The sequence below is a fragment of the Larus michahellis genome, chromosome 4, assembly GCF_964199755.1.
Source record: "Larus michahellis chromosome 4, bLarMic1.1, whole genome shotgun sequence".
Taxonomy (NCBI): Eukaryota; Metazoa; Chordata; class Aves; order Charadriiformes; family Laridae; genus Larus; species Larus michahellis.
In genome coordinates this window covers 49,859,384-49,878,515 of record NC_133899.1, presented here as the reverse complement: position 1 = coordinate 49,878,515, position 19,132 = coordinate 49,859,384, and the positions used below count along the sequence as shown (strand labels likewise).

At 44.7% G+C, this 19,132-nt stretch overlaps 1 protein-coding gene across 9 annotated transcripts in view; it reads right to left on the bottom strand.

The window, feature by feature from the left end:
* Window positions 1-19,132, bottom strand: part of TYRO3 (TYRO3 protein tyrosine kinase) — a 45,302-nt gene that overhangs the window by 8,385 nt on the left and 17,785 nt on the right. For all 9 annotated transcript variants that reach the window (XM_074584616.1, XM_074584609.1, XM_074584614.1 and 6 more), the window contains 11 exons: window positions 18,855-18,970; window positions 15,876-16,053; window positions 15,244-15,386; window positions 13,841-13,985; window positions 9,420-9,549; window positions 7,033-7,133; window positions 5,885-5,980; window positions 3,464-3,544; window positions 1,638-1,730; window positions 768-889; window positions 160-269 (listed from right to left, as the gene is read on the bottom strand). In XM_074584616.1, the coding sequence (XP_074440717.1) occupies window positions 160-269; window positions 768-889; window positions 1,638-1,730; window positions 3,464-3,544; window positions 5,885-5,980; window positions 7,033-7,133; window positions 9,420-9,549; window positions 13,841-13,985; window positions 15,244-15,386; window positions 15,876-16,053; window positions 18,855-18,970 (1,315 nt within the window). The remainder of the gene's footprint in view (window positions 1-159; window positions 270-767; window positions 890-1,637; window positions 1,731-3,463; window positions 3,545-5,884; window positions 5,981-7,032; window positions 7,134-9,419; window positions 9,550-13,840; window positions 13,986-15,243; window positions 15,387-15,875; window positions 16,054-18,854; window positions 18,971-19,132) is intronic.

The window sequence follows — 19,132 nt, the reverse complement described above, 5'->3', positions numbered from 1 at the left end:
ACCCCCACCCTCATGGGCACGGCTCCCCTGTGCCCATTGTCACTTAAATGCAAGGATCAGCATTCTCAGACAAGATCCCTCCCCACTTCTGTCACGTGAAAGGCTTCTCATCCCTCTCTCACCCTCTTTCTTTCCCCAAAAAACTCACGGGTCACTTACATGCAGTTCCGAGCTGCAAGGTCCCTGTGTATGAAATTTTTTGAGCTCAAGTACTCCATCCCACTGGCAATGTCAATCATGAACTTGAGGAGTGTCTGAACAGGCAAATTCTGAAAGAAATTACAGTTTAAGTCCTGTTCCTGGAAGCTTTCAAGCGTGTATGGCAAACTTAAAGATTTGCTGCTAGATTACTGAGCAGGGTCGGGGGATATAGAGAGAAAGGAATGGACAAGTTGGTCCCCAACATGCATGGAATTAAATATGTCAACATCACATCCAATAACTTCCTCTGGTATCAAAATCTGGTCATCTGCCAACACCTTTGTGAGACCAACACCAAACTAACCCGAGTACATTCTCTGAAAATCCATACTCTCCCAGAAGGAATTCTACAGCAAAACTTCTTTACGGTGAGGGTGCCAGAGCACTGGAACAGGCTGCCCAGGGAGTTGTGGAGTCCCCTTCTCTGGAGACTTTCAAGACCCGCCTGGATGCAGTCCTGAGTGATGTGCTCTAGGCGATCCTGCTTTAGCAGGGGAGTTGGACTAGATGATCTCTAGAGGTCTCTTCCAACTCTGAAAAATTCCGTGATTCCGTGACAGACTTACAAAAGGGTTTTCCCCAATCCGCGACATCAGCAGAAAAGCATGAAGGTCTCCATGCTTCATGAAGGGCAGGATCACCATGGGAATTGGGAGACGGCCCTTGGGACGGCTCCGTAGACTGACTCCTAATGAGGACACACACAGCAAAGGGGTTTTAGCAAACAGATTAGTCCCAAGGGGAGTTTTACAGGCTGCTGTGTCTTTCTCTTACACATTTGGAGGAGAACATGCACTTTTGGTGGGTAGGTTCCATGCTCCAAGTTCCATTGCGTGGCTTCATGCCAGGAGGAGTTAAGGCACCTCTAACCCTGTTTACTTCAGAGGCAACACTAAGTGCCCAGTGGTGCTCAGCTCTACTTGCAGGACTGGCTATAAATGTTTCCAGGATCACTCCAGACCAGACAGCCACAAACCCCAGGGTCTACAGAGCAACCTCCACATTCCAGAAATTGCCCATGTTCCATTAATGCCCACCCATTAATGTCTTAGTTCCTACACAGTATTTCAAAAAGGCACAATCTCCTTTCACTCTATTTGCCTACCAACCCACCTGTCTGCATTTCACAGGAGTTTAGACATTTCTCAGCCAGCCACACTCTCCATGTAGGATTTGCAAGAACCAAATAAACGGCTTAAATAAGAAATGCTTATTACCGGTGTATAAGGGCAAGTGTTGTGAGCGCTTACACACACTCCAACTCCCTCTAGGCCTGGGAAGGAGCAATGCTGATATACGCACGACTCCAGACAGCACAGAGGTGGCGGCACTAACACTGCTGTTGGACAGCAGTGGGGGTGCGTATGTGAGGCTGTGTGGGACTGTGCAGGAACGGGAGGTGCTCTGCAGCTCCACAAGCAGCAGTGCTGGCTTACCGATCAGTTTAGTGACATGCGGGTGGTCAAACTCCTTCATACATGCAGCCTCTCGCAGGAACTCCTCAATGTCAGTTGAGGTAAAGATGTCCGCTGGAAAAAAGCCAACGTAAGTTTTCTTCCTTTGTGCGTGGCTCCAAGGGGCTTTGCAGATAATGATTATCAGAAGCTTGTTCTTTGTGGCACAGCACATCCTCTCAGACCTACAGCTAGATGAGCCAGTTTACAACAAAGCAGAGCCTGAGCCTTTCTCCTGGGATGGGCAGCAGTAAGTGCACATCAGGGACATCTGGTAAATTGGTTCTTGGCAGAGCAAAGACCTGCTGATTAGCAAGCTCTTTTCTCATTAACAACTTTCCTTGGAAGCCATGGAAATCATGTGTGGCTTAAAGATGTAAGAATTAATTAGCTAAAAGGACCTAAACCACAATGTCGGGGTGGGGACACACAAAATTAAAGAAAATGTTGAAACTGAGGAGATGGCCTGTAGCCCCTGGCTGGCACAGCAGACCCCATATCATCTCTGACAAGGATGGCATGGAATATCAATGCTTTTATGTGTTGTAGCATGATTGAGTCTTCTAAGGTGCAAGAGCTAAGATTTCTTAAATAACCACACCACTGGAGAGCTTGGACCAAATTCAGCAGTGACATAAATCAGCATAAATTTGGAGTAAATTATTTCTCATCGCTATTACTCCAGATTTATGGAAGTTTGTCAACATAATCAAGAATTAGCCCAGTGGTCTACTATCCCCGCTGCTGCTGCTGAATTTAGCAGGAGTCCTCCGGTCCTGCTACAAGATCAGACTTAGACCTGTAGGGGAGTATTCACATTATCTGCTTTAGGCAAGTAATTTAAATATGATTCAGAAGATAAAAGTAGATTCCCTTTTTACAGTGAATGCAGTAAGGAAGGTGCCTCTGGAGGGTGACAGAGAGTTCCCAAGTTACACGCCTGAAGGTAGATGGTCTGACTACACAAAAGCTTGCAAACTGATTAGAATTATTGTTGAAACTGGATAAAATGATGCAACTTACGCTAATATGGTACTAGTATATTTATCAAAAGCTGGTATTCTGTGTCAGGCAAACTCAGCTCCAGAGATAAGTGAGTGTGACACTGCTTTAAGTGTCAGAGTTAATTTTTGCCTTGCAGGCAACAGGCATGAAATAACATAGGTTAACATATATATACACATATATATATGTACATACTTGCTTTGACTTATACCTATCTATTAATTGCTTTTCTTGTTACAGACTTCTGTCTGATGAACGTGTTAATTGCCCTGGTTATGTACACTCATCAAATAACAAATCAGAAGGGAGTTAGACTACTTAGTCAAATACGCCTGACTGAGATGAGTTAGCTTGTCACTGCATTCAGCCCAAACACTCTTCTGTTTATTCTAGGATATACGCTTGGAGGAATACCGTCTTTCACTGCTGAATTATTAGGACAAAGCAGACCTGTCTGAGCTGTCTATGCCACATGATGTAGCGCTGTGTTAAATCAAGCAACAGAACAAGATCCTCTATACACAGAAGAAGCTGTAGCTATGCCTTGGTTTTGGTTGCACTCGCCACACGCTAGGTGCTGTACAAGCAACTAAGGTGGTACAGGTCCTTCCCTGAAGAGCTTCTACTACAAAAAGACTGACATGAAACGGATGGGAGACAACATGGGTAGAGTGGCTGAGTGGGAAGTTCAGAGAGGAGTAAAGAGCATCAGAGGACGTCTGCTGGAGAACAGGACAGTTAGTATTTCATCTTTCCAAGCTCTCTTTCTCTTAAGTACTTCAGGTAGCCCTGCTTCCACTTACCTTTCAGCATCTTCACTGCCACTTTCTGGAAAGAGCCGTCATCTAGCTTCAGTAGTGCCTCTCGAACTGACCCAAACTCCCCTGTGAAATGACCAGAGCAGGCAGTGAGGGAACAGCTTCTTGTGAAGAAAGCATGATTCACAGCAGGTACACTCCAGGGGTGACTGGCAAAGAAGCTGAATAACCATAAGAAACGCAGCTACCAGCTTCATTTTTCATTCTGCAGTTCCAGCCAGCAGCATTCAGCATATGTGCGCCTAGAAGAGGTAGCGCTACCAGCAGACAGAGGCCACTGTGCTGGCAGTCCATAAGGCAAAGGAAAACAAGAGGGAAAGAAAGTAGTCCACTACCAGACGGACAACGCAGAGTCAGAGTATGAGCTGGGATCCCAGGCAGACATTTCTGTGGAAACCATATCATGAGGGCTGAGTCTGAGTGAGGGTCTGGTCAGAGACAGGGTTATTAGCTGGAGCAGCAAGTGGATGGGTTGGCTGAAGAAGCTCTCAGTGCTGACAGCCGTCACAGCTGAGTAATGGTGCCAGGACTCAGCCATTTGAGACACAATCAGGCCTTATCTCTCAAAACACAGGGAATGACTTCTATGAATCACAGCTGACCAGACAAAACATAGAACACCTACTCGTGTGTGCGTGATATGCTAGTTCACAGGAGGAAGTGTTTACTCTCATGTGTTCTCTAAGGCAGATCAGTGGAAATGCAACCGGCCAAACCCTCTTACAATTATTTTAGCCTGAAGTGGCTTTATACCACAGCATAACAGCCTCTTTGTATTAGATCTGGCTCTAAATTTGCTCTCCCTAATTTTGTAACTGCTTACCCCACCCAACATGCATTAGTATGAGGAACTCTGGTACTGAAAAGAAGGAAGCAAAATATGGCACTCAGGACACCTACCCCAAAAGCATTATCTTTCCACTGGCTTTTCACCAGTGTCCTTCACTACTGTATGGCACACGCTTATTTCACAATAACCACGAGCAGTGTGTCTGACCACAGAAGAGGAAAATGGGAAGAAGCAAAGGCATTTTATACTGCTTACATATGACAGAGCTGTTGCTCAGCTGTAGAGTCAGCAGAGCCCAAGATAATGCCATCTTGTAACCTGTATGTTGAGCATGGGGTTGGTGGAATGGGGCTGACAACATAGACCAGATGCTGTCAGCGAGCATCCTCCCACCAAGGCCATCCCCGGGGCCCCACTGCAGCTGATTTCCAGTTTGTTACATGTCATGGGGACAGCCCAGAAGGGTTGAAGCAGGATCCCAGAAACTGGCCAAGAGCTGACACTCACAAACAGATGACACAGCTGTTTAATTGTTAAGCCCTCTGAGACCACTTCTGCAGGAAGGTCATCTTCCTGCTCTGAAAGAAACACATTTGGTCTAGGAGGGATGGAGCAGAAGAACGCTCCCAGTGAGAAAGGGTCAAAGAAAACTGCAATAAAACTAGTCTTATAAAGAAAAAGGAAGCCAAACATTACAGCTTCCTTTTGCTTATGACCCCTGACTTACACTCCTCTCTTAGTTATTGGCTTTATCGTTACACTTTTTCAGTTATTTCTAGAGATTGACTTCAGCCCGAGAAGCAGGGAAGGATGATTCAACAGTTAGCACACTGGCCTGACATTTGGGAAATCTAAATTCAAAACCAGCTTTTCACACAGAGTTTCTGGGCCAATCTTTTAGCTGAAGTTAAGTGAGAAGCATCCCACCTTTACTCTGCCCATCCCTCCTGACCTGAAAACCTCAGAGAAACGTTAGGAGCACCTGTGTGGGAGATCCAGATGGAGATCCACAGCCAGAAGAGCTCCTAAGGACGTAAACTAACGAGGACAAATGTCAGCAAAATTCAGTACCTGTTCCAAATGTGCCTCTATAAGAGCCCAAACTAAAATCTGGAGTCCAGCCACCCCAGATGTTGAGAATATCTGAAACTGAATCAACATTTTTTTTGAGGGTTTGGAGTGTTTGAGGTAGATCATCTCTGTCTCTGTATTGCCTCAGCCCACTTAATACTTGACACATGCTTACGTAAATGGAAGGAATTCTATAGCACCACATTATTAGTGTAAAAAGTACAAGTTTAATTGAATATTCCTTTGTTTAAATCTTTGAAATAAATCCACACACCAGTGAATCAACAGTACTTTGGAAAGCTGAGCATAGACTGCAGTTCATGACTCTGTAAAGCCATATTATAGAAATGGCTTAGCCAATATCCTCTTAGTTATGCTAAACCTTTGAAATGTTTTATCCCAGAGGAAGGGAAAGTTCCATTTAAATTGCCATCTACAAGCAAAAGGAGAGAAAACAGGCTGCTTATAATTGCTTCTACCTACTCAACAGTAAAGAACACAAGTGGGACTTTCAATGTAAAGCCTTGTTCAGTTTTGGTTCTTACCCTTGCCCAACATTCTTCCCAAGGTGAACTGCTGTTCCTGGATTAGGACATCTTTGAGTTTCGTCTTCAGCTCATCACTGATCCCTACACTCTCCACTGAAAAAAAACCCAAAGGATGAGTCAAATAAGGGATACTTAAATATTCTGTCACAACATCAAGAGTCACCTGTTCTAATATCCATTTCCAATCTGATTCCCACACTGTAAGCAGGCAAACCTGAAAAAGACAGAGCTCCCTTCCATGTCCTCCACCCTCACCCCAGACAAGAGGCCAATTAACTTTCAACCACAAGAAAATGTACCAACAGTACTGAAACGGAGAGGGTGTGATAACAACACCCATAAACACACCAAGAGCAACAGGAATACAGAACTATTGTAAATAATGCTGAGAAGACAAAATCCAATCAGAAGGGACACTGATAGACACTGGTTCATACAGCTTCATTTAAGTTGTTAGAGCTGCACCAGTTTTCAATGACTGGCTCTCAGACTATTTTAAGTAGAGTTACAAGTCTCACAGTACCTGGCTGAGAGTGTAACATAACATTCAACAGTTTATGGTCACTAGATTTAATGGAGACACCTCTAAACTCAGAGGAGCAAGTCAAAGACAGCTGGAGCATCATCCTAACCCAGCCATGCAGTGCCGCTACAGAGAGCGGCTGAACCAGGAGACAGAAATGGATCACCTTAACTCTGTCCATTCCTGGGACTCTATCTCCTGTTTGAGAAGTTATTAATTCCTGGCCTTCAAGACTGATTAATTGGTTTGTGCTTGTAGCACAGCTCAGCACACTGAGTTTAAAGCATACTGCTAATATTGTTAAGCCATATTTATCTCACAGTTGCACAATATTACAGTCGAAGGAGTCCCTGTAGTGTGAAACTGGGGCAGGGGAGTGGCAAATTTATGTCTTGCACTAGTATACACAATGACTGTAGCTGTAATTAGCAAGTGCTATGTAATTGGTATGGCAACAGCAATTCTGGCCTTTCACTTCTGCCATCCACAGCGTGTAAGTCTCCTTGTAAATTAATCCCATGTTCTTGATCCAAAGCATCAGTTTTGGGGAAAAAAAAGAGAGAGCACAGTACATGCACGAGCACAGCTTCTCAGGCAGAATCACTCAGGTTGTTTTACTTACATGTTGCTTCAATAAGCTCTGGGCCCTCCCTGTTGAAAGACCTGGCAGCTCTGAAATGGACTGCTGGATCCCCTCTGCCAACCACACTGCCAAAGGCATGGCTAGAAGGCAGAAAAGACACACAGGGTCATGATTACACGGGCCATTCTCTTCTAAAAGGGTATTTTGAACAGCATGGATGATTTCTCACCGCTTGCCATATAAATACCAGAGACTTTTGTTAAAGAGGGTGTAGCTGGAGAGGAGGAACGATGGGCTTGTGCTGCCTTACTGATGCACCTAGAGGGGGTGGGAGCCTTCTGAAAGAGGGGAGTCACTCCTGTGTGATGCTGCTGTGAGAGGGAGGTCTGGGAGACTCTGAAAAGAATGGGAAACTTGCCTGCAGCAGGGAACAACCCACAGCCAAGTGTCAGAGGAGACGGAAAGGAGACTTTCTTGGGGATCCGAAGGGTTCTGGGTTGTCAGGAAGTTACAAGCAGCTGCTATACTGAAAACCATCATGGGATAAAGAGCCCAGGCCGGAAGAACACAGAAGGTGATTCATCTGTGAGTCTTTTCTCTTTGAATCTCTTAAGCAGCAGTGCTAAGGACTTCTAGAATTATCTTGATCTTGTTTATCATAGAATCATAGGGTTGGAAGGGACCTCTGGAGAACATCTAGTCCAACCCCCTGCCAAAGCAGGGTCACCTACAGCAGGTTGCACAGGAACACATCCAGGCGGGTTTTGAATGTCTCCAGAGACGGAGACTCCACCACCTCTCTGGGCAGCCTGTTCCAGTGCTCTGCCACCCTCAAAGTAAAGAAGTTCCTCCTCATGTTTAGGTGGAACTTCCTATGCTCAAGTTTGTGCCCATTACCTCTTGTCCTGTCCCCGGGCACCACTGAGAAGAGCCTGGCCCCATCCTCCTGACACCCACCCTTTAAGTATTTATAAGTGTTGATAAGGTCCCCCCTCAGCCGTCCTTTTTCCAGACTGAAGAGACACAAATCCCTCAGTCTTTCTTCATGAGAGAGGTGTTCCAGTCCCCCTAATCATCTTGGTAGCTCTCTGCTGCACCCTCCCCAGCAGTTCCTTGTCCTTCTTGAACTGGGGAGCCCAGAACTGGACACAGTACTCCAGGTGCAGCCTCACCAAGGCAGAGTAGAGGGGGAAGATGACCTCCCTCGACCTGCTGGCCACACTCTTCTTGAGGTACCCCAGGATGCCATTGGCCTTTTTGGCCACAAGGGCACATTGCTGGCTCTTGGTCATCCTGTTGTCCATCAGGACTCCCAGGTCTCTTTCCATAGAGCTGCTCTCCAGCAGGTCAGCCCCCAACCTGTACTGGTGCATGGGGTTATTCCTCCCCAGGTGCAGCACCCTACACTTGCCCTTATTGAATTTCATAAGGTTCCTCTTTGCGCAACTCTCCAGCCTGTCCAGGTCTCTCTGTATGGCGGCACAGTCTTCTGGTGTTTCAGTCATTCCCCCCAGCTTTGTGTCATCAGCAAACTTGCTGAGGGTGCACTCTATCCCCTCATCCAGGTCATTGATGAATACATTGAAGAGGACTGGACCCAGTACTGACCCCTGGGGAACACCACTCATCACTGACCTCCAACTAGACTCTGTGCCCCTAATCACTACCCTCTGAGCTCTGTCTTTCAACCAGTTTTCTATCCACGTTACTATCCATTCATCAAGCCCACTTTTCCTAAGCTTCCCTATGAGGATGCTGTGGGAGACCATGTCGAATGCCTTGCTTAAGTCAAGGTAGACAACATCCACTGCCCTCCCCTCATCTATCCATCCAGTCATGCCATCATAGAAGGCTATCAGATTAGTCAGACATGATTTCCCCTTGGTGAATCTGTGTTGACTACTTCTGACAGCTTTCTTTTCCTCCACATGCCTTGAGATGACGCCCAGAACGAGCTGTTCCATCATCTTTCCAGGGATGGAGGTGAGGCTGACCAGCCTGTAGTTCCCCGGCTCCTCCTTCTTGCCCTTTTTGAAGACTGGAGTGATGTTGGCTTTCCTCCAGTCCTCAGGCACCTCGCCTGCTCTCCAGGACCTTTCAAAGATGATGGAGAGTGGCCCAGCAATGACTTCCGCCAGCTCCCTCAGCACTCTCGGGTGCATCCCATCAGGGCCCATGGACTTATATTTCCATACTCTAACAAAGAACAGAACATTTTTCTACTGTATTCTGGTGTTCTTATTTAGAAGAGGGTAGTGCACTTTCCTGCAAGTCTGTAGTTCAGGGTGACCCCCAAAATTGTGAAAAAACAGTTATCCAAAGAAAGTGCCAAGGGTACCCAACCCACAATACTTGTTGAAAAATAAGTCAGAAACCATACTAGAGGAGAAAGCAAGGATCTCCAGCACAAGGAGAACCTCCCTTACCCAAACCGAGTTTCCTTTCTTCTTTTTCGAAGGAGAATAAGAGCCAGGGCAACAGCCGTGACCAGAGCTGTGAGAATGCCCAATGCCACAGGAACCCAGGATGTCCCATAAGGAGGTTGTCTCTGGCCACCTAGATGATGGAGAAAACACCAGTCAGGAAACAGAAGACTGTCAATGGTACACAGATCATACTGAGATATTTCTTCTTCTTGCTTTTAAATGGAAAAGCCATGCTTCTGGATCTGGTGTACACAGTGGATCATTGTACACTGGAATTTGGCATAAACAGATACTCAGTCACAGTCAATCACACAGTAAAGGCAGAGCAGATGCATCCAGTTACCAGAACCTATTCTTAGTTTTGAGCCTCAAGAAATTAAAAGGCACTGCTCCAGATTATACTACTTTACATGAGCTTATGATTTGGGGCACTTTAAACTGGAGTCTCAGGACAAAAATGTTGCTTAATATGAGCATTTTCTGTGCAGATTTCACCTTGTTCTGTTTGAGGCAGCCAGCAGAACCTTGACCAGGCTACACAGTACTGCCTGAATGCCAAGCAGATAACATTTTGGAAGACAATAAGAGAAAGACAATTGCCTCATGGCAATCTGGTTGAAAATATTTACATTTCCCCTCACCCCTCCCACAAAGAGAAGCACCCTGTGGGACTTGGTATTGGCTGTAACTTCCCAATGCTGTTGGTTGGTTGTAACTTCTCAATGTCTCTCTACCAAAGAAAAAGTGAATTTTAAAACGTGCCTTGCGAGTCAAGAAACAAGTTATCCATCATGCAGCTTCCAATTCTGGTCTAATATTTGCTTCCAGAATATGTATATTTTTGCCTACAAATTGTCTACAGAAGAAATGGAGATGCTGCCAATCTGACTAAGCTGCCAGGAAAGGAAGATAAGCAACATGGTTATGAATAAAAGAATATTATCTATGCTTGGCAAACAACAGATAAATTAATCCAATTCCCTAAGAGACTTCTTCTCCAAATACAATTACTAAAGATTAAACGTGAATTTGAATGGGTTTATTAAAATATAGGATAGCCCTCATACCTCCAAATTGTTTAAGAGCAAACAAGAACAGGTAACAGGGCCCCAACCACCTCCTTCATCTTCATGCTCCCTTGCTCACCTTCAGCAGCTGACTGTGCTTTAGCAGAAGCTAAGGAAGAATCATCTGCCTTAGATGATGTAACTAATCCTATTATATGTCATGAGAGCATAAGTAAACCTGTCTTTAAATGAGATGTTAGGCTAATGGGCTGAGACTTGGATAAACCTCTGCATAGATGTATGTGAAAAGGAGTCAAACATCTTTATTGGCAAAGCCCTGGCAAGCAAAAGGCTTCTGAGGCTTGATTACTAGTTACATTGTCCAGCCTTATCATCCAAGCTTTTAAAGAAGCAATGTTAGTCTAATAAACAGGTAGAGCTTAAGGAAACAGAATTCTGGACCATTGAGGAAGCAGACTAGTACTTCTCCACTTGAAACAAATTATCAGAGCTTTTGCACCTATTTTCCAGCATCTTATCTCCCTCAGTGACTCATATATTCTTTTCCCACCCAGAAGGCTTTATAGGCTCTGGGTTTTATGATAGTCCCTCTTGCTGCACCTTCTAACCCGGCCTTCAAGGCTGCTTATGAGGAGGGAAAGGGATCAGAAACAGAAGTGGAATGAAAATACAACGAAAGACAACTTCAACCCTCTCCACTATTCCCAAGCCAATCACTTCAACTGTTCCTGCCAAACAATCCGGGTAGTAACATTTAACAACACTGATGTAAAAGGTCCTCTCTGATAGTTAACAATAAGGTTTCCTTCTCCCTTTGGTGAGACAACCTCTCTTAGCCTATTTTTCGAGTCTCTGTCTGCTAGCCGGCCTGGTGAGAGAGCAGGGATTTAGGTCACCTTCCGGGGGGTCCCTCTAAAAGGACAATGGATGAAAACAAAACAAACCAAAATTATTCTCCCTGTTTCTAAACTGGTAGGAATCAAGAGCCCATCCCACAGTTTACAGCAAATGTGTCAGAAATAGAAATGAATGTTAAAATTCACTGCTTCTCCTCCTCTGACCCACAGATCATTGCTGCCCACTCATGCCACTGAGCTAGAGAGGATGGCTGCAACCCAAGTGAAGACTGAGTTGCCTCTCCTCCCCCAGCTCTGTCTCTCTCTCATCTCCCACACCCCCCTTTTCTAAGTGGTATATGCCTTAAGACCGTACAAGGGAGAGAGAAGACAGTATTATTGTCATTGTATAAGAGTAGTCTCTGTCATAGTAGAGTATATTCATTGTATAAATGAGTATTTAGGAGCCCTTTGATGATGAGAGAACCCCTTTTATTTCTGTAGCAGGTTTTATATCACAAAGGTGTGCAAAGAATGTAATCCAAGAGTCCTCTGCATACAATCATGAAGATTACAGATAGGAAAAATGCTATTAGAACATTCTGTTCCTCTGTCTGCAATAAGAGAGAGAGGTTTCTACTGAAAATCTTTCTGAAAATATTAAAACAATCTCCGTTTATAGTGCACAAGATTTCTGCATAAGCAGGGTGGAGCTCCCACTAGCTTTGCTGTGATGACAAATACGCCTTAAAGTTTATACAGGCTTAGTCATCCTTACCGCTGCACTGGGAGCTGGTCATAAACCACCCCTGGCATTTCTCACATAAAGCAACCAGTGCCAGTTTGCTATTTTAGGAAAGGGAGCGACTTATATTTTCTACCAGGCCTGAAACAAAACTGCAGTCTTTCTGCAGCTCTGCTGTTTAAGGCCTGTCAGTGTTTCCACAGTGAACCTTTATTTCCAGCCTGTTATGCTTGTGAAGAAATATATGTGCTTTCAGACAGCATTTGGGAAAAACAAGCACCACTCCTGATGCTACTTTTCTGAAGTGGTCTGTAAATAAAAACAAGCAAACATTTTGTGCTTTCAGGATTATCCCATTCCAGCTCCCTGCAAAATGCAAATCCTATACATTCCCTGGGGCTTCTTGCTAGCATTGGCCATTTTTGAAAGGGATCTTCTAGTCCCTTTGGGTACTTTTCTCTCTATTTGGGTGCCACAGAAAATAACTGAGCAAAAAGCAGGAGAAAAAAATTGATGCCCAAACTCCAGTAGCGTCATCTCTGGACCTCCGCACCCGTTCATTCTGCTTTAGATAATTTGAGGGCTTTGATCCCACAGTGACTGCATGCTCACACATAACCATCAGTACTGACTTCATCACAAGAACTGCGTTGGCAAAAGGCCTTTCTGAGTAAATAAACCCAGTAAAATAAACCCGGCATTAGATGCACTACTGCAAGTAAGGCTACAGTTCTCTCCTGGTTACTCTGCCCCTATTCCCCACCTCCCACTTGCCTGGGAACCCCACTCTAGTTTACCCCTGCCATCCCTAAATGCGGGGGCATCAGGAGGGATCAATGTCCATGTGATTTCTCAAAAGGCATGTGGGTCAGGAAGGAAGCAGCAGCAGATGGGTCAGGCACCAGAGATTAGAGATTGCTGTCTCGTCCTGCCACAGGCACTGGCAACAAAATCTCAGGAGTTTGTGGGTTTTCACAATCACACCTCACTGACTTCTTGTTACCAATCTGTATATTTATTCTGAACATCTTCCTCCTAGTTGTTTCACAGTTTTTTCCACAAGCAGCATTCTTCTCTCCCTTCTATCCATCTCCCCATATAACATCCTGCCCCTCTCCATAGCCTGACTCCCATTCCCCATTCATTGTGAAATACAAGCAGCAAGCAAACCAGCACAGATGAGCCTAACTGCCCTTTATCACTAGGAATGGACTCCACACAAGCATGTTCTTTGCTCCCAACAAACCCTTCCACATGGTGCAGATTGCATGATGCAGCTTCTGTACCATCATCTCCCTCTTCTATCAGTAGCTCAGCTTTTCCACCGAGAGAGCTAAACTGCTTTAATATGAAGACATTCAGTAAAGCCATTACAAAACCCCATGTGGCCATAGTTTAAATCAGGCTCAACTGAAACTAGTCAGGAATGGCTTCAAATTAAATCAAAGAAGAGAACCTATGTTAGAGGAGTTTTCTGTCACATTTACTCTTGTAAATGTGTGTGACTTAAGCCTAAATGAAGGACTTCAGACCTTCATTTGCACCTTTTCTATTGTGTCTCCCCTTGCCCTGCTCTGCACTAAGCGCAGCGAAAGCTCGTTAAATAAGACACAGCAGTGGCCAGAAGCTGTTTTGTTTATACCAGCTCTTTAAATATTATTTAATTTCTACTCTGCTTGATGAAGCGTGCTGCTGTGTAAAGCCAAGTGGCTCAGTCCGCTGTAAGCACTGAAAGAACAGTAAGAGACAAACAGCAATCCCAGCACTTCTGATTTTTTTCACAAAAGTGAAGGGAAGGCAGTGGACACTCACCCATGACCTCTTGAGCTTCAAGCAGGAAGAGGTCACTCCAGGGCCCACATCCTGCAGAGTTCAGCACACACACCCTGATGATCAGGTCTTTGAGAGGATTCCACGTTGTGAGATTAGCTTTTGTATCCTGCACAATCATCTCCCCCTGAGAGCAAATGGCAATAAACTGTAAACTGTCTTAAAAGGAATCTAGTCTAAAACTTCACCTTTAAAACTGAACCAAAACATTACTGTGTGCTTGGGCTATCATCTTGGGTTTCTCTTCTCAAAAATTGCTAATAGTTTCCCAGGCCGTAGGGAAGATAGGAGGTTTAATGATTTCCTCTTTGGAGGTCCTTCCATCAACGTTGCTACAGAAATGGTTTTTGTCTGCTATTAAAAGATACACCTCCGTCTTGTGGTTTAAACACAAAGATGCGCTAACATGCTGCAAAGCATCTGACAGTTTTAAGCCGAGGGAGGATTCTGTCTGTTTTAACTTGTTGACCAAATCCCAAATGGCTTCTGAATTTCATGGCCAATTTTCACTTAGAATGGCAAGGTCAACATATTTTCAGTAATTTTGTGGGTCTTCTTCATACATGCTATTTGCAGTAAGCCCATGAAGACTTGGCTGCCACCACTGACACAATGTAAATTCAATGGGAACTCAAAATACTGTCATTCAAAGTCAATGACGCTGACCTAGTATGAAATGGGTCATGCAAAAAAGGAAATAAGTCTCTTTTCCCTCTAGCTGTCTATTATTACAGGCTTGTTCATCATTAATAAGCACTGGCTAAATAAATATGAAGAAGCGAGAAACCATAAGAAGTGCTGTGAACTTCAAAGGCAGATAGATACTTGGGAAAGGTCAATGCTGAAGAACAAATGAAAGGCCTTCTACCCTAACAGGGTCCTTTCAACACCCTACATACTGTAAATTAAATAAAAGAATCCGCAACCTTCTTTCTGTGATTTACAGTATAACTCATTCACTTGTTAAATACACCTTCGCTGTTAGGATTTGGAAAGCCAAGTCCCAGTCACAGGAGAGAGAAGCCCAGATCCTGCACTGTCTGAACGGCCTTTGATACAGCACTAGAAAGAGGCAGAGACAAACTGAATTTTCTCTATGTTGTCCTTGTTGTACAAGGAATAGCAGAGAACTGGTCTGTCTGCAGATGAACATTCAAATTGAAGGAATTCTGAATATGCCAGGAAGGGATAAACGGGCCTAAATCTCGGGGCCAAATACTGACAAGTTGCTGCAAATTAGAGTAAATCAATTTACACAAAAGCAATGCCAGCAATCTAGTCCTCTGGTATGGATAAAGGATGAGGGACCCTAATGCCTAGAAAATTTAACGTGAACATTGCCCAACTCTCTGCCCAATGGCTTAGCTCCCCTTTCAATCTGTTACCTGAGTTACATTATCCTGAATCCACTCCAGCCTGTATCCCAGGACATTTTCTTTCAGCACATCTGGAGCCACACCTTCCCACTCCAAAATCAGACCAGGATCTCTTTGGATAACATGGATATTTTGTGGGGTGCTGCTTGGAGCTGAAAGCAGAGGACAGAACACAATCACTCTGTGCAGGAAAATAAGACGCTATCCACACTGAAAATGGCTGAAAAGACAGATCTACCCTCTTTCCTGAGATCAGCCAGAAGAGAGAACACGAGGGGAGAGAACAACTGCAAGCCACCAGCACTATGTTTGCTTCAAGCGGAGAAGAGAAGGTCAGTCAGCGTCTCTCATTTTTTTCCAAGACCCCAAGAATCTTGGAGAGCGAATGGGACATATGCCTAGCACGCAGAAGCCCTGTGGCTGAATCAAATTGTGTATCATGCATCGCTCCTGTTAACCACATTTGACTGCATATTACTATTTTATGTTAGGTGTTAGGAGACCCTTAGAGTGAACAAGCAATCTGACAGCGTAACGTTTCCTGCATTTCAGAATTTGTAAGGAGAAGTTCAATGAAGTTTCTCATCATCTCTTTTTCAGATTCAGAACTGGTTTCCTGTTCTTGTCTGCTATTTGCTTACCAAGGTCCAGGGTCTGGAAATAAACCCTGTCAGTGAAAGGGGAGCTGCCCATCTCATTGCTGCACTGCACACGAACACTGTAGTTGGTGGAATGCTTCAGGCCTTGCACACCGTAGGCAAAGGGTGGCACTGGGGTGACTTCAGTGGAGACCTCCTGGCCATCTGGTGACTCAGCTACCTGTGCCATGAGTGAAACAGAGAAGACTGTTACCATCAGCCATATGACTAACAGGTCCATATCGATAAGAATCCATTTCATGGTTAATTTGGGAATGCGTAAGAATAGATATGGCACCAGTGGTGTTTAAAATACTGAAAAGGGAGTTGTCAAACTAAGAATCACGAGCCATGCCTTTATTTGGTTTAAATGACGTCACTCTTCTAACTCTGGCAGCACAACAATCTTTCACCAGCTGAAAATTTTGTTCCATACATTTGCTTACATATGCCACTAATCCTACAGTTGATTATTAATTCCTTTAAATAAAACTAAATGTGCTTGTTGCTTTGAGTGCTAGCGGCTGGCTTCTGAGGCTTGTCTAAATTTGGGCAATGGAAATTGGTAGATCAACTTCCCTGCAGCCTAGTGTCACCTTTTTCTCAGCTCCTTTTTCAGAAGTTTATGTAGTTTCAGTTTTGTAGTGGATTAAAGACACGGTGGCCACTGGTGGCTTGGTTCAACTAAACTGTTTCAAATTAAACTTAAAAGAAACTTTTTACCACTCCCGCAACCCTTCTTTTTTTTTTTTTTTTTTCGGATCTGAACTTTTAAGCAATATGAATGTTAATTTAAATCTGATACCACTGTGTGCTTTTGACACACAGACATGTTCAGTGCTCCTGCTTTTGTACCAACAACAGCAGAAATCACTGCACAGCTCCCAGGCTCAGCCTATCTTTCTTCTCAAGTGCATATGAGATAGCAAAGCTGGGAGTAAAAGCAAGGTGTACTGACAAAAGTGAAAGACTTATGTGGACTTCATATTCTTTATATAGCAGTTTTCCTCCCTTTGTCCCTGCCCTTCTGCTCATTCTCACACACACTTTTGGCCCACTGATTTATTTGGCTAATAAAAAGGCAGAATCTCAACTTTCCCTAATAGAAAAGCATATTGTTGTCATTATCAGTGTCATCCAAAGCAGGGGAAAAAAACAAGCAGACTTTTGTGTAAAACCCTGTCAATTTGATGATGTGTTCCTGTTCAACAGTCTGAAATGTCGGTGCTCTTACATCTGCCCCATTTATGCTCTAGAACACAGCTTACGTTAACAGTCAGTAAACACAAGGATTTCCCACCTTGTCCCCAGAAGCAATCTGCCTGTCTGAACATAGTGCTCTTGGGGCAACTGCTGCAATTCCCGAGTGCCAGAAAACCACAGCCAAGCTTCAATTCCCCTTCTCTTTCTGGGAGGCTCCAAGCAGAGCCAGGAGCTTATGCATTTTCACATGGAAATGTGGGTCAATGTCTCTCACAAAATCTCACAATGTGGGAGACAGAGGAAGCACGGCTTTCTGTCAGTGGAGGGTTATTGCCAAGTTAGCCTGCTCCCAGATCCAAATGCAGGAACTTCATCCTCCGCAAACAGAACAGAAAAGGCTTAGAAAAGGGGCGAGACTGCTGAGTGGACAGAAACTGAGCTGCTCTGATTCAGCCTCTTTTCCACATGCCCCATCCCCCCCACCCCTGCCCGTGCCAAAAGTGAGAGGGGGAACTCAGAACCCAGGGTGATTAGCATTGCAGCATGCAAGCCAAAGAGAATAGGCTGTTCCAACTGGAGATAACGCGCATTGTAAAACAGCGGAAGAAAACCATTTTCGACTGCGAACAAGAACAGAAGCAGCAACAAAACTCAGAGACCAGGGCCAGCTATAGTCAGCCATTCTTTCTGTCAGTGAGTTAAAACAAGATGACGGTTTCTTCTACTTACGAAAGGGAAAAAACATAAGAGCATAAAATCTCTGGTTTTCTCCCCAAATAAAAAGAGGACTGCAAGTAAATTAGCTAGGCTGCTTCCAGCATACCTTGTGCTTATAATCCTCCTCTACATAGTTGGCAACACCCCGTAGAAATTCCACTCCGGCTCACATTGCTGCTGTAATCAGGTAGGAAAAGCACAGGGGCCCAATATTCCCACCCAGCAGAGAAATCCATGGGGAATGTGCCTAGTTGTGTTTGCATAGCCTGCTTCAGGAATTACCATTTCTTTCTGACACTCAGTCATCAGCTGTTTGATCTGATTTTACAGTTAGGTGTGCAAAGCTAGAAACTTAACTCTGCCTGAAGTTCGACACATACCATTGTTCCTAGGAACCTAAAGAAGCAGTCCGATTTTTCAGAGATGTTGAGTACACAGCACCTGGCAGAGCTAAAGGGTATTATCTCCCTTGATTTTCTGGGCAGAACTGGTGTTTGACAATGGAAAACCAATCAAGATATAGAGGCAGGGCTTAAAATTATTCTGAAATGTACAAATAAGTCTGACTTTGTATCCAGTATGTCCAGATCCCAGCATTTCCTCTGGCACTGCAAAGCACAGGGCTGAAGTGGCATGGGAGTCACAGGCCACTGCGCTGCACTGGAACAAGTTACCATGGGCCAGCTGCTCCAGGCTAGCAGGACCCTGCAGCCACCCAAGGTGGCACTTCCCACAGCGCAATATGCAGTTCACATGTGCTGCAGGGTACGACTCTGCATGGAGTGGCTGCCATGGAGCAACCAACGTGATAAACTGCCGGGAGGGAGAATGGGGCCAGTCTCAAATTCTCAAAAACTCATGCTCCAAACCGTCCCTGCTGTTCAGCACCTATTTATGCCCTGAGTTGCATCCTGTTAAGTTTCCATGTTTCAAAATTGTGGAATAAGAATTCAAACACCGATACAAAGCAGTCAGGAGAGCAAGAGGTGGTCCAAGCAGCGTCATGGCTGAAGGGAGTCCTACTCTTCATGCAGGACAGGGGACAATCTGGAGGGGCCATACCTGAAGAGTGCAAGAATGGAGGGGTGCACGGCCATCAAATCCTGGCACCCAGACCACGCTGGCATTGCTGCTGGTGACTTGGCTTACAGTTACATTGAGAGGCGGGAGAGGCATGGCTATAAAGGAAACAAAGAGACCTTTCAGTATACACAGAACTGAGCAGGTATTCACATGGAAATGGCAAAGGCTTGAGGTTAGAAATTATGCAATGAAATCACTAACAGAAATTGTACAATATCACATCTTTAGAGAGTGTCCCTGACTGTTGTGAATGAAAC